This window comes from Nomascus leucogenys, chromosome 14 (genome assembly GCF_006542625.1).
Source record: "Nomascus leucogenys isolate Asia chromosome 14, Asia_NLE_v1, whole genome shotgun sequence".
Lineage (NCBI taxonomy): Eukaryota > Metazoa > Chordata > Mammalia > Primates > Hylobatidae > Nomascus > Nomascus leucogenys.
Window position 1 is genome coordinate 91,872,012 of NC_044394.1, and position 14,269 is coordinate 91,886,280.

The 14,269-nt window shown below is 45.4% G+C and overlaps 1 protein-coding gene across 6 annotated transcripts in view; it reads right to left on the reverse strand.

Annotated features, from left to right (window-relative positions):
- Positions 1–14,269, reverse strand: part of SEC14L1 (SEC14 like lipid binding 1) — a 75,919-nt gene that overhangs the window by 14,499 nt on the left and 47,151 nt on the right. For 5 of the 6 annotated variants that reach the window (XM_012495728.2, XM_030827392.1, XM_030827393.1 and 2 more), the window contains 6 exons: positions 11,511–11,660; positions 10,973–11,104; positions 8,515–8,643; positions 7,155–7,389; positions 5,756–5,865; positions 1,417–1,606 (listed from right to left, as the gene is read on the reverse strand). In XM_012495728.2, coding sequence (XP_012351182.2) covers positions 1,417–1,606; positions 5,756–5,865; positions 7,155–7,389; positions 8,515–8,643; positions 10,973–11,104; positions 11,511–11,660 — 946 coding nt within the window. The remainder of the gene's footprint in view (positions 1–1,416; positions 1,607–5,755; positions 5,866–7,154; positions 7,390–8,514; positions 8,644–10,972; positions 11,105–11,510; positions 11,661–14,269) is intronic. The other variant, XM_030827395.1, reaches the window with a different exon arrangement.

The window sequence follows — 14,269 nt, forward strand, 5'->3', positions numbered from 1 at the left end:
GAGTCAGCACTACCTAGCTTCCTGCCGCACAGTCCCAGAAGGGGCAGCAGGAGAAATACAGATGGATCGTCCTCCTGAAAAGGAACCAAGACTTGTCTTCTGTGGTTAACAGAAGACCAGCAGTGTCACCCTGACACGGGGTGGGGGGTTAGAGGGTAACATTTATCTTGTATTTGTCACCTAGTGAACTTCATCTCCCAGGAGTGTCTAGCTCTAGACCTGATCTACTTACAGCAAAACATTTTTATGTGCTCCAAAATCTTATGGAAAGGTCTATTTACAGAAAGTTTCTCCCAACATTTAATAAGACACATTTGTCGAGGCCAGGCGCAGTGGCTCACACCTGTAATCCCCGCACTTTTGGAGGCCGAGGCGGGCAGATCATGAGGTCAGGAGTTCAAGACCAGCCTGGCCAATATGGCGAGACCCCCATCTCTACTAAAAACACAAAAAGTAGCCGGGCATGGTGGCGCGCACCTGTAGTCCCAGCTACTCGGGAGGCTGAGGCGGCAGAATTGCTTGAACCTGGAAGGTGGAGGTTGCAGTGAGCTGAGATCTTGCCACTGGACTCCAGCCTGGGGGACAGAGCAAGACTCTGTCTCAGGAAAAAAAAACAAAAAACAAAAAACATTTGTCAGTGTCTCACTACCAAACTTTTTAACAATTAACCTGGAGAAATACAAAGATGAGGTCATAATTACAGACAAGGCACAGCTGCTTGGTTCTGTGAGGACTTGTTCAGAGGGAGAAAGAACCAGTTCTCCGGTGCTTCCCTCTCGCCAATGCTTCCAATTCCACCCTGCCCAGCTCTCAAACTCTGGCTCAGGAAAGAGTGTATTTTTGACAGTGCAGGTCTTCCTGCAAGGCAGGGTATGGAAGGCATTTGGGGGAACTGTGTTTTAAGGTTCTCATTTAAACCACTCTTCATTTCAGGCGCATCGCCACCCTTCATCCGGGCCTTACTTACTCCCAAAGCAGAACTGAAGTGCTCAGGGCTGTGATGTAGGAAACCGGGCTGAACCGTTTTAAGCTATCATAGGGTTTAAGTCATTGAAAAGTCCCTTTATTAACACCACACTACTGAAAATACTCTGCCAGAGGCACTGCTGTCTTTTTAATAGGTCAAAACAAACTGTACTGCACCAAGCAAGTGAAGTCATTTGCCCAAGGATGACGTGTGTCCATGAGGAAAGAGCAGTCCCAGGCCCTTCCTGGCTGCCTGGGTCAGGATGGGAGTGTGCCCGTGGTGACGCGTATCAGTCAGTTCAACTTGGGAAAGGTGCCAAATTCTCAGAGTGAGGAGAAACGATGCACTCAAGGGGGCCCCACTCAACTCCAGGGAAGGAGGCCTTGGAAGGTATCTTCAACCAGACATCAAGACAACGACGGAAACACAGTTTCAACTCCATCCGGTACCTTTGTCGTGATGATGCCAGCCTCCCGCGTAGTAATCCTGAAGGACCTGAGGAGGGGTCCAGGTTTCAAGAATGTAGTCTACCTGATGCTGCTTTCTCCACGTCAAAGACTGACACATGATCTCTCTGGCTTTGTCAATATTAAAATCCCGTGCACGGAGGAACCGAAGAATATGCTCATCTTTTGGAATCTATTAAGAGCAAAAGACGTTTCTAAGCAATGTTAGAAGTTGTGAAGCGAACTTTGGGAGGCTGAGGTGGATCGCTTGAGCTCAGGAGTTCGAGACCAGCCTGGCCAATATGGCGAAATGCCATCTCTACTAAAAATACAAAAATCAGCCAGGCATGGTGGTGCACGCCTGTAATCCCAGCTACTCGGAGGCTGAAGCAGGAGGATCACTTGAACCTAGGAGGTGGAGGCTGCAGTGAGCCCAGATCACATTACTGCACTAAAAAAAAAGTTGCTAAGGGAATAAGACCCTAAAATTCCCACTTTTCTTTTGGAGACAGGGTCTCTCATTCTGCCACCCAGGCTGGAGTGTTGTGGAACCATCTCAGCTCACTGCAGCCCCCAACTACTGGGCTTAGGCAATCTTCCCACCTCAGCCTCCTCAGTAGCTGGGACCACAGGCACATGCCACCATGCGCAGCTAATTTTTGTATTTGTAGAGATGTGGTTTCCCCATGTTGCCCAGGCTGGTCTCAAACTCCTGAGCTCAGGCACTCCTCCCACCTTGGCCTCCCAAAGTGTTGGGATTATAGGCGTGAGCCACCATGTCTGGCCTAAAACTCCCACTTCTAATCAACAGTGAGCTGCATTTATTATACTATTTAAAATGAGCTGGTAGCAGAAACATCTCCCTTACTACTCTAGAGAAAATCAGCATTATCAGTTTGAATAATCTTTATAGTATTTCATTTTAGTTTCCGCAAAGTAGAGCGAAGGCATAAATAATTCCCTAAACATCAAATGTTTCAACTCTATGAACCGATCTATGAATGACTATGATCTGTGCGCTTTTCTGTATACATACTGCATTTAAATAAAAAGTTAGAATAAAGAGAGAGCAGCACACCTGGCTTCTGAATGGAAATCTTCGTAGTGCCAGAGACAAAAGAGAATTAAACACGGATGATGTTGAGAAAGGCAAGATTTTTGTTCCAAAGGGTGCCCAGTGCCACACCATGGAAAAAGGAAGCAAGCACAAGACCGGGCCACATCTCCACAGTCTCTCCGGGCAGAAGACAGGTCAGGCTGCTGGATTCTCTCATACGCAGATGCCAGTAAGAACAAAAGCATCACCTGAAGTGAGGAAACACTGATGGGGTATTTGGAGAATCCCTGGAACAAAAAATGGTCTTCACTGGCCAGGTGTGGTGGCTCATGCCTGTAATCCCAGCACTTTGGGAGGCCAAGGCAGGAGGACTGCTTGAGGTCAGGAGTTCAAGACCACACTGACCAACATGGAGAAACCCTGTCTCTACTAAAAATACAAAATTAGCCAGGCATGGTGGTGCACGCCTGTAGTCCCAGCTGCTTGGGAGGCTGACGCAGGAGAATTGCTTGAACCTGGAGGCAGAGGGTGCAGTGAGCCAAGATCACACCATTGCACTTCAGCCTGGGGAACAAGAGCAAAACTCCATCTCAAAAAAAAAAGAAAGAAAGAAGACAGCAAGGGTAGACTTGAAAGTTTATCTCAAAAAAGCTTCTAATGAATAATAATTGGTCACTGCCTTATTACAAAACAGAAATGTCATGACTTTTTTATGCATATCATAATTTAATAGATCTCATGGCCAGGCGCGGTGGCTCACGCCTGTAATCCCAGCATTTTGGGAGGCCGAGGCGGGTGGATCATGAGGTCAGGAGATCGAGACCATCTTGGCTAACACAGTGAAACCCCATCTCTACTAAAAATACAAAAATTATCCAGGCGTGGTGGTGGGCGCCTGTAGTCCCAGCTACTCGGGAGACTCAGGCAGGAGAATGGCATGAACCCGGGAGGCGGAGCTTGCAGTGAGCCAAGATCGCGCCACTGCACTCCAGCCTGGGCGACAGGGCGAGACTCCGTCTCAAAAAAAAAAAAAAAAAAATCTCATACACCAGAATTCAGATCATGAATCATCATCAGAATATTTTTGTTGGGCAATCCTGATTTAACTAAGGCTGGCTTGTGGTTAAAGGACTATGTCCAGTTTTTTGAATTTTAATAATTCTGATCAGTAATGCTACGCTGCTTTCCCCTTCTAAAGATATGATTGGACTTCGCTAGTAATGTTCAACTTTCACAAAGATCGTGAATGCCATCTTAAAGCCTATTGGAGATTGGTTCTATATTTGGGTTTACATAACTGGCTATGTGACTCTATTTAAATACTGAGGAAATCCCTTCACTGTCTCAGAACCAAGCAATACTCACCTGCATTTTGTATTTATTTGCCTCTTAAAGGCAAAGGCTGAAGATAAGGCAGCAATATCTACTTTATATTTTTGGCCTTAACTATGCCAATCTAATTAGAATTTCCTGTATCTAAAATGGTTCCCTTTATTTATTAAAAGGCATTTTAGTGTAGTTTATGTGTAATATCAAATAAGGAATATTTAACATCTCTCACATTTTATAGACAATCTATAAGGTCAGATGCTTTTAAAAGTCAGTATGACAAGAAATAGTAGCAAGTTAAACTTTACTTTTACTACTTAAGTCAGACTAAGTTATAATTTAGCATTGTCTTTAAAAAGTCATTCAAGGCTGGGCCCAGTGGCTCATGCCTGTAATTCCAGCACTTTGGGAGGCTAAGGCAGGTGGATCACTTGAGGTCAGGAGTTCGAGACCAGCCTGGCCAACATGGTGGAAGCCTGTTCTCTACTAAAAATACAAAAATTAGCCAGGAATGGTGGCAGACCTAATCCCAGCTCTCAGGAGGCTGAGGCAGGAGAACAGCCTGAACCTGGGAGGCAGAGGTTGTAGTGACCCGAGACTGCACCAGCCTGGGTGATAGAGCAAGACTCTGTATAAAAAAAAATTCAAAAACATAAAACTGCAGAACTACCATGTGACTATGTGACCGGCAACGGTGCTTTTGCCAACTCATTAGAAAGATTAAAGTAGAGGAGATATACACAAAGTTAAAAATTATGAGTGATCGTAACACTTAAGGTAATTAAAAACGAAAACCACAGATCAAAGAAAAAGTCAGAATACAAAAAAGCATGTTGGGTTTTCATGACGTGGCGGTATTGCTGACTAACATACAGGAATCTTCTCCAGGTTCCATTACTGTCAATCAACAGGTTGGCCTCCCTGAATAAAGAACGAGGCCAAGGCCGTGTTCTGAGTGTCACGTGGACTAGATGTCTTCCTCCGTGGCCATGTGCTTTACCAACTCAAGAGGTCCATCAGGAGAACAAGAAGGGGGTGGGAACATGAGCTACTCACGACTCCAGCTCCTGGGAAATAACTCAAAAGCATGTGGCTTACTGACATGGCATCATCGTCACTCAGAAAGGACCACAGTTATGTGGAAGTGGTTAAGAATGTAGGTTCTGGAACAAAATGGCCTGGGTTCAAATCCTGACCCCACCACTCGCTGGCTGTGAGACCTCAGGCAGGTTACTTCACTTCTGTGTGCCTCAGTTTCTTCACGTGTAAAACCAGTGAGAAAAACAGCAGCAAAGGGAGCTGCCGGAAGGATGGAATAAAGACCTGAAAACAGTGTCTAATACATGGTAGGCAGACAACAAACGGTGGCCATCATCACTGCAGTGGTTTTCTTGATGACTGGTATTCAACGGCACTCAGTTATCTGGTTTCTAGTAACCAGGCTGACAGAATTAGAGATCAGGCCAACTACATGCAATGCCTAGTTTCCCTTTACTAAATAATGGCAATAACTCGCTGGACACATACCAGGCTCTGCTCACTACATAAGGCTTACCATAAAAATCTACACCCTTATGAGGCTAAAATTTCACCAAAAACCTGAAAATTAAAGCTCAAACATTTCTAATCTCTGATAAATCTCTGAACTCTTTTTACACCTTCTGAAAATTTCAATGTGTGAATACTTGGAACACATGTTGCTTTGTGACATGACACTGTTTGTAGCCAGACCCTGCTCTGTAAAGTCTAGAAAAATGCAGTTAGTCATGCATTATCATCACTTGCTATAAAGGACTTAGATTCCCCAGAGACATAAATTCAATGACTTCTAAACTGGAAGAAACATTCCCAGCTGTGGAAATTGGGAATATTACTCTTGGTGACTATGAGCAGAAAGCGATTCCGTGATTTCACGTAGCTCTGCCCCTGCACACCGGGCACGGTGCCGACACTCACTTTGCCCTTGTGGGTCTCCTGCAGCCACTGGCGAAGTCTAATGAGGCAGCTCTCCTGCAGCGGAGTCAAATCGCCCAGGTATCTCTTGATGTAGTCGGCATCTAGTTTGTCTGGAATGTAAGTGACATTTATTTACAACAAAGAACACTGGAGCTCTGGGCTCCCAAAGTCTTCCTGCTCAGTGGAGTTAGCGTGCGGTCCTAGAGTCTTAGAGGCAAATGAAACCGCAGCGATGAGATGGCAGATGTAAACCAGATGCCTGAGAGGACTTGAGGGATAGGCTTGGAGATCACATCACTGACTAAACCACAGGTAAACTTTCTGACTCAGTTATCTTTCCCTGATTACCACTGAGTTATCTCTATTGCCAAATCACAATACTATTCATGACTATAATAGATATTAATGACTCTTTTAATTCCAAGAGGAACATAACACAAAAAGGACTTACAAGATATAAAATTTATGAAGAAAAAAGCCAAGCAAATCTAAATCTATTTTGAATAGAGCTACTGTGTTCGAGAATGTAAGAAATCTGGTGGCTCACGCCTGTAATCCCAGCTACTCAGGAGGCTGAGGGGGGCAGATCACCTGAGATCAGGAGTTCAAGACAAGCCTGGCCAACATGGTGAAACCCCGTCTCTACTAGGAATATAAAAATTAGTCAGGTGTGGTGGTGCAGGCTTATAATCCCAGCTACTCAAGAGGCTTAGGCAGGAGAATCACTTGAATCCGGGAGGCGAAGGCTGCACTGAGCCGAGATTGTGCCACTGCACTGCAGCCTAGGCAACAGAGACTGAGACTCCATCTCAAAAATAAAAAAATAAAAAAATTAGTCAGGCTTGGTGGCACATGCCTGTGGTCCCAGCTACTCGGGAGGCTGAGGCAGGAAAATCACTTGAACCTGGGAGATGGAGGTTGCAGTGAGCCAAGATGGCACCACTGCACTCCAGCCTGGGCAACAGAGCAATATTCCATCACCAAAAAAAAAAAAAAAAAACACCTTCCTTAGGCCAGGCGTGGTGGCTCACACCTATAATCCCAGCACTTTGGGAGGCCAAGGCAGAAGGATTGCTTGAGCCCAGGAGTTCAAGACCATCCTGGGCAACACAGTGAGACCCCATTTCTTAAACAAACAAAGAAACACCTTCTGGTATCAATAAAAGAATAAAAATAACTTGATATAACCCTTCCTACCTATTAACAAAAAATCTAATAAAAAGTAAAATGAATGTGTTACATAAGCTAGAGGACAAGGGCCAGAAACGAGAGACAGGTCTTTTCTTTCTGAGTTATCTAATGTTCCAAGGAAGCGGGAACAGGCAGAGCAAACAAAGAGAAAACAGCAACACCGACTTCCCTAGCCTTGTTCTCAGGATGAAGCCCCTGCCAGACCCACCGTCAGGGGTGCCCACCACGGGCTCAGGTGCGCTGGGGCTGCTGAGGGCATCACCACTCAGCCCCTCCTTGAGGGCAGCGTCTGGGATGACGACGGCCATGGACACTGCTTGTTTCTTGCAGGATGACGAAGACGTCTCTGAAGAGGGCGTGATGGAAGGCGGAGTCCAACGGGGCACAAAGGTTATGCCTTCTTCTTCTAACTGGCGAAGGTAGTATTCAATGATTTCCTTTCCCTTTAAAACAAAACCAATTTAAAGGTGAGTATATATTCAACATTCAAATTACTCATCTCTCCCAAGATTTTTCTTTTTTTCTAGCCAACAGAAGATGGTGAGCCTCACAAGCTTTTTTTCTGAGACAGGGTCTCCCTTTGTGGCCCAGGCTGGAGTGCAGTGGCATGATCACAGCTTGCTGTACCCTTGACCTCCTGGGCTCAAGCCATCCTACCTCAGCCTTCCCAGTAGCTGGGACTACAGGTACATGCCACCATATCTGGCTAATTTTTGTATTCTTTGTAAATACAGGGTTTTGCAATGTTGTCCAGGCTGGTCTCGACCTCCTGGGCTCAATCTGTCCACCTCAGCCTCCCAAAGTGCTGGGATTACAGGCATGAACCAGTGCGCCTAGTCCCTCACAAGCTTTTAAAACACCAATAAAACTGAACTGCTATGAAATAAATGGAAAAAAAAAAAAAAAAAAGGCCAAATGCTTCTGTGTTTTTGTTTATTTTACTTGTTCTTTTCCAAGGTTTAAAAATCGTATCTAAGGAGATGGAATTTTTATATGACTATTTTAAAATGCTGATTTAGGGTACTTATACTCAATATATGATTTCTGTCTCAATTTCAATTCTTTCCAACGCAGTACCCTGAAAATGAGCCTTCAAAAATCACTCCATAATCCCACACAGATAGATTTTGAAACCACAACTCCATAACAACTGATGAACAACAGCACAAAAACGAGAAAGGAAGGTCTTCTGTGGAAGAACTGACAATCCAGGGGTGGCAGCCTGCCCGGCAAGCACCTCCCTGGGCCCCCAGGCCTCCTCCCAACCCTGCAGCAAGGCCTGGGTGCTGTGTGCCAGCTGCTGCTGCCTCTCCCCAACTTCTAACTCTCTCAGCAACTCCAGGCAGGCAGTGCCATGGCTGGAGCTACAGGCACCTCCTTCCTCCATCAGCAACCAGCACAACCTTAACCCCTATACCTAAAGATGAGGCGGGGGGTAGGGATCACAGCATCTTCCACCCAAGAAATGCTGCAAATCTCTTGCTAACCCATCCCCAGCCTTCCAAAAAGATGGGCCATCTCAGAGACTCCCGCCCACCCTCTGCCATAAAATCCCAAGATACACTCACTTTTTTAATGTTGCTGGTATATTGTTTCATTGCAATTTTTTCCACTGTACTTTCAAAACCAAAGAAAGACTTAATATCTAAACTTGCAGACTGTTCAAAACAGGTCCAATCTTCATTTTCAGGGTGAACCTGCAGATAAAGAGAAAGCACTGTCACTGACTGAATTGACAACAGAATATCATCTGCCTGGCTCCTCAGTTTAACCAGTAACCAGAAAAAACACTTACTTTACTAATAATGCTACTACCATAAAGACGGCAGATGGAAAAAATGCCAAAATCATGTTCAAAATCAGGACCAAAGTCACATTCTAAATCATGAAGAGATCCAAATAATTGTTCAAAAACATTTCAAAGACAACTATAAAAGGAGAGCTTCACATCTTGGCTAACACAGTGAAACCCCGTCTCTACTAAAAATACAAAAAATTAGCCGGGCGTGGTGGCGGGCGCCTGTAGTCCCAGCTACTCGGGAGGCTGAGGCAGGAGAATGGCGTGAACCCGGGAGGCGGAGCTTGCAGTGAGCCGAGATAGCGCCACTGCAGTCCGGTCTGGGGGAAAGGGCGAGACTCAGTCTCAAAAAAAAAAAAAAAAAAAAAAAAGGAGAGCTTCATTTTCATTCTTGCTTCATTCATTCATTCAACATACTCATTTAACAGTCTTCTCCATCATGAACAAAGAGGTACTGGCCTTGGAAGCTTTCAACAGAGTCTAACAGAGGAGACGATCAGCCAGAAACACAGTATGCAAGGAAATTAAAGATAAGTAAGTGCTGTGGAAAAAAGAAAACTTGGAGCAGAGGCTAAAAGAACCAGCGATGGGGGTCAGGCATGATGGTTCACACCTGCAATCCTGACACTTTGAGAGGCCAAGGTGGGAGGGTCACTTGAGTCCAGGAGTTTGAGACCAGCCTGGGCAACAGAGCAAGACCTCATCTCTACAAAAATTTAAAAACTAGCCAGGCGTGGTGGCATGTGCCTATAGTTCCAGCTACTTGGGAGGCTGAGGCAGGAGGATCACTTGAGCCTGGGAGGTGGAGGCTGCAGTGAACTGTGATTGTTCCATTGCACTCCAGCCTGAGTGACAGGGCAAGATCCCATCCCTGAAGAAAAGAAAAAAACCTGGGGGTTGGGGTGACAGGCTGCAGAATTAAGTGGATGGCTGGGGCTGGCCAAGAAGGGGTAACCTGAGCCGAGACGGGAGGAGGTGAGACTAGAGACGTAGGGAAGAATAGCATGGCACAGCGAGCACCTTGGAGCCAAAGCCCCTGGGGGAGGCCCACCGCGTGACAGCAAGGACAGGAAAGGCGTAACCAGGAAAGAACTCAGGCCCTTGCAAGCCACCATAAAGACTCTGGGCTCTTCCTCTGGGCGAACTGTGGAACTGTGGGTTTTGAGCCCAGAGAAGTGACTTAATCTGACATACTTTAAATAGATCACTTTGAATTCAGTGTTAAGGATACACTGCAGGGGAGAAGGGCAGAAATACAGCAATCTGGCAGGAGAGTATTCTAAAAATCTGATAAAAGAAGTTCTTGAAACAGGGTGGTAAGCAGTGAAGATACTAAGACAGATAAACACTCTCGGCACTATTCTTAAAGACACACATCTTAGTCCTTCATTAGATATTTCTAACGTATTACAGTAAGACCAGAAAAGAAGTGGCATATGAAAGTAATATTTAAGGCCGGGCACAGCGGCTCACACCTGTAATCCCAGCACTTTGGGAGGATGAAGCAGACGGATCACGAGGTCAGGACTTGGAGACCAGCCTAGCCAACATGGTGAAACCCCATCTCTACTAAAAATACAAAAATTAGCTGGGCGTGGTGGCGAGTGCCTGTAATTCCAGCTACTTGGGAGGCTGAGGAATGAGACTCACTTGAACCTGGGAGGCGGAGGTTGCAGTGAGCTGAGACTGTGCCACTGCACTCCAGCCTTGCTGGCAAGAGTGAGACTCCATCTCAAAAAAAAAAAAATTAGGCCAAGGGGTGGATCACGTGAGGTCAGGAGTTCCAGACCAGCCTGGCCAACATGGTGAAACCCCATCTTTACTAAAAATACAAAAGTCAGCCTGGTGTGGTGGCACGTGCCTGTAATCCGAACTACTAGGGAAGCTGAGGCAGGAGAATCACTTGAACTCGGGAAGCAGAGGTTGCAGTGAGCCGAGATTGCACCACTGCACTTCAGCTGGGTGACAGAGGGAGACTGTGTCTCAAAAGAAAAAAAAACAAAAAACAAATCAAGGCATCACTTGGCTGCCTTAACTGCCACAACAACATAATCCACTCTGCAGGAGACCACACCTGCTACCCTTCCTCCTACACATGAGAAATGAGTGACATCTAATGAAGAACTGCCCTCTAAGACAAAAAGATGCACTGTTTAAAACGGTGATCAAACAATCCTCAGAAGCCGTATGTCAGCAGAACGTCTTCTACCGAGTGACAGATTACTCACGGTGTAGCAGCAATGCTCGTTAATGATGACCCGATTGGAAAACGTTTCATTATAAGCCTCAATGTGCAAAGTACGTTCCCGAGAATTCAGTGAGTTTTTCTGGACAAAATAAACATAATCAACTCCTGCAATCTTAAAAAAAAAAAAAGAGAAATGGGTTTATTAATAACAACCAACTGCACAGAAGCTATAGTGTAAGTTCATGTTGTCTCCGGGGGCTGCCCTCCAAGACACCCTTTCCCTCCAGGAGGCCCTTTCCCTCCAGGACGCCCTTTCCCTCCAGGACACCCTTTCCCTCCAGGACGCCCTTTCCCTCCAGGACGCCCTTTCCCTCCAAGACGCCCTTTCCCTCCAGGACGCCCTTTCCCTCCAGGACGCCCTTTCCCTCCAGGACGCCCTTTCCCTCCAGGACGCCCTTTCCCTCCAGGAGGCCCTTTCCCTCCAGGAGGCCCTTTCCCTCCAGGACGCCCTTTCCCTCCAGGAGGCCCTTTCCCTCCAGGAGGCCCTTTCCCTCCAAGACGCCCTTTCCGACGGTTACCTTCTTCAGCAGTCTAGGTGCATCTACATCCAGCTTGCAGCGCCTTTCAATGACATGAATAGCCCCATCTTCACTCTTGAATTCATTCACAGTGTCACTGCCCACGAACATCGGAATCAAAGGACACGTAGGGAACCTCCTTTCATAGGCCTATAAATTTAAACACCAAGAAAGCGGAAGTGAGCAAAGACACACCTGATGTCCTGCCGCTGACCGTGTTCTCCCTAGAACAGCACCTCTCGGTGCACGGCAACGGGCAGCACCACAACTGTCTTCACATTTGAAGCTTTCATTAAAGAAGAAAAAGATACTCCATGTCCATGGATTGGAAGATTCAACCTAGTAAAGATCTCAATTCTTCCCATAACTAACGTGATTCCTAACAAAACCCCAGCAAGACTTTTTGGTAACTATAGACAAGATTGTTTCAAAATATACAGGGAAAGACAAAGGAACTAGAACAACTAAAACAATTTTGAAAAAGATGAATAAATTGGGAAGAATCAGTCACCCCGGTATTAAGGCTTACTCTGTAACTACAGTAATCAAGACCGTCTAGTATTAGTAGAGGGGTAACTGACATACAGATCAAATGGGACAAAACACAGAACCCAGAAATAGACTCAAACAGATACACCCAACCGATTTATTTTTTAGTATCTGCACCTTTGTCAGGGAACACCGACTGATTTTCAACAGAGATGTAAAAGCAATGAGGGAAAGACAGCAGGCCAGTCTTTTCAACACGTTACTGGAGCAATTACACATCCATAGGCAAAAACAGTAATAACAATGAATCTTGACCTAAACTTCACACCTTGTATAAAAATTAACTCAAAGATCAGCAACTTCAATGTAAAACACAAAACTAAAACTTTTAGGGAAAAAAAAAAAGAAAATCTTTGGGATCCTGGGCTAGGCAAAGAGTTCTCAGATGTGACACCAAAATCACAATCCATAGGAGAAAAAATAGATAAAATGAACTTCCTCAAAGTTAAAAACATTTGCTCAGCTAAAGACCCGGTTAAGGCCGGGCGCAGTGGCTCACGTTTGTAATCTCAGCACTTTGGGAGTCTGAAGTGGGCAGATCACAAGGTCAGGAGATCGAGACCATCCTGGCTAACACGGTGAAACCCTGTCTCTACTGAAAATACAAAAAAATAAGCCAGGCGTGGTGGCGGGCGCCTGTAGTCCCAGCTACTCGGGAGGCTGAGGCAGGAGAATGGCACGAACCTGGGAGGCAGAGCTTGCAATGAGCCGAGATCGCGCCACTGCACTCCAGCCTGGGCGACAGAGTGAGACTCCATCTCAAAACAAAACAAAACAAAACCCCTGTTAAGAGAATGAAAAAACAAACTACAAAATGGGCGGAGGTATTTACAAACCACGTATCTGACAAAGGACTAGTGCCTAGAATATATAAAAAATTCTTAAAACTCAACATAAATATAGTGAACCAGGAGAACACTGGTTTGGACTGAGCTCCTGCACCAGGCCCAGCAGACCAAACCAAAATGGAGTCCCTCTTGGTAACCTCCACACCACCAAGCCAAAAGTAAGTTGTTTATCTGACTTTGCAAGAAATCAGGGGAGAGAGAATAGCGAATCCCCCAAATGGGCCAGTTTGGGCCAGCGTGATAAGGAAGTCCCCTCTGTGTTAACCTTTACAAGGAAAGTCACTCTGAAACCACCCATCTGCTCTCTGTTCTCTGCGTCTGTTTCCCTCATCCCTTTTCTGTCTACAAAGCCAACTTCCCCTGCTCAGCTCATGAGAACACTCATTCTATTTTACAGAATTCTGTTTTATAGAATGAGGTGTTGCCTGATTCTGGAATCAAAAAAGCCAATTAAGATCCATACACTAAATTTTTTGTAATTTTGTCTTTTGACACACAATTGAAATTTAAAAATGGTTAAGATGGTAAATTTCATGTGCTTTTACCATGATCAAAAAAAAAAAAAACCTCAAGAGTTTAAAAAAGTCCAATTAGAAAATGGGCAAGAGACAGGAAGTGATATCTCACCTGAGAGGATACACAGATGGCAAATAAGCACATGAGAGATGTTCATTAGAGAAAAGGGCCATTAGGGAAATGCAAATTAAAATCACAAAGGAGTATCACTATACAACTATCAGAATGGCTAAAATAAAACACAGTGACAACACCAAGTGCTGAATCCCTTCCACATCATTGGCAGGAATGTAAAATGGTGCAACCACTCCAGAAAACAGATATCTTCTTAAAACCTAAACACGCAACGGTATACAACCCAACAAATGCACTCCTGGGCATTTATCCCAGAGCAATGAGAGCTTATGTTCACACAAAACCCCATATACAAACATTCATAGCAGCGTTACTCATAATAGAAACTGGAAACAACTCCGAGATGTCCTTCCTGAGTGAGGCTAAACGGACTGTGCTGCAGCCACACCACAGAACACTACTCAGCAAAAAGAAGAACGAACTATTGATCCAGGTGAGGAACTGGATGAATCGTGGGAGAATTATGCTAAGCTAAAAAACGGCCTCAGCAGTTACATACTGTATGATTCCCTGTCCATAACATTCTTGAAAAGACAAAACTATAGAAACCGAAAACAGAAGAGTGGTTGCCAGGGGCTAAGGAAGGGGTGGGGACAGGAGGGAAGCAGATGTGGCTGTAAAAGGGCCATAAGAGAGACGCCTGGGAAACACTCTGCATCTCGACTACGCGCACGGCACCATCCTGACTGTGACGGTGCACGCAGTTCTGCA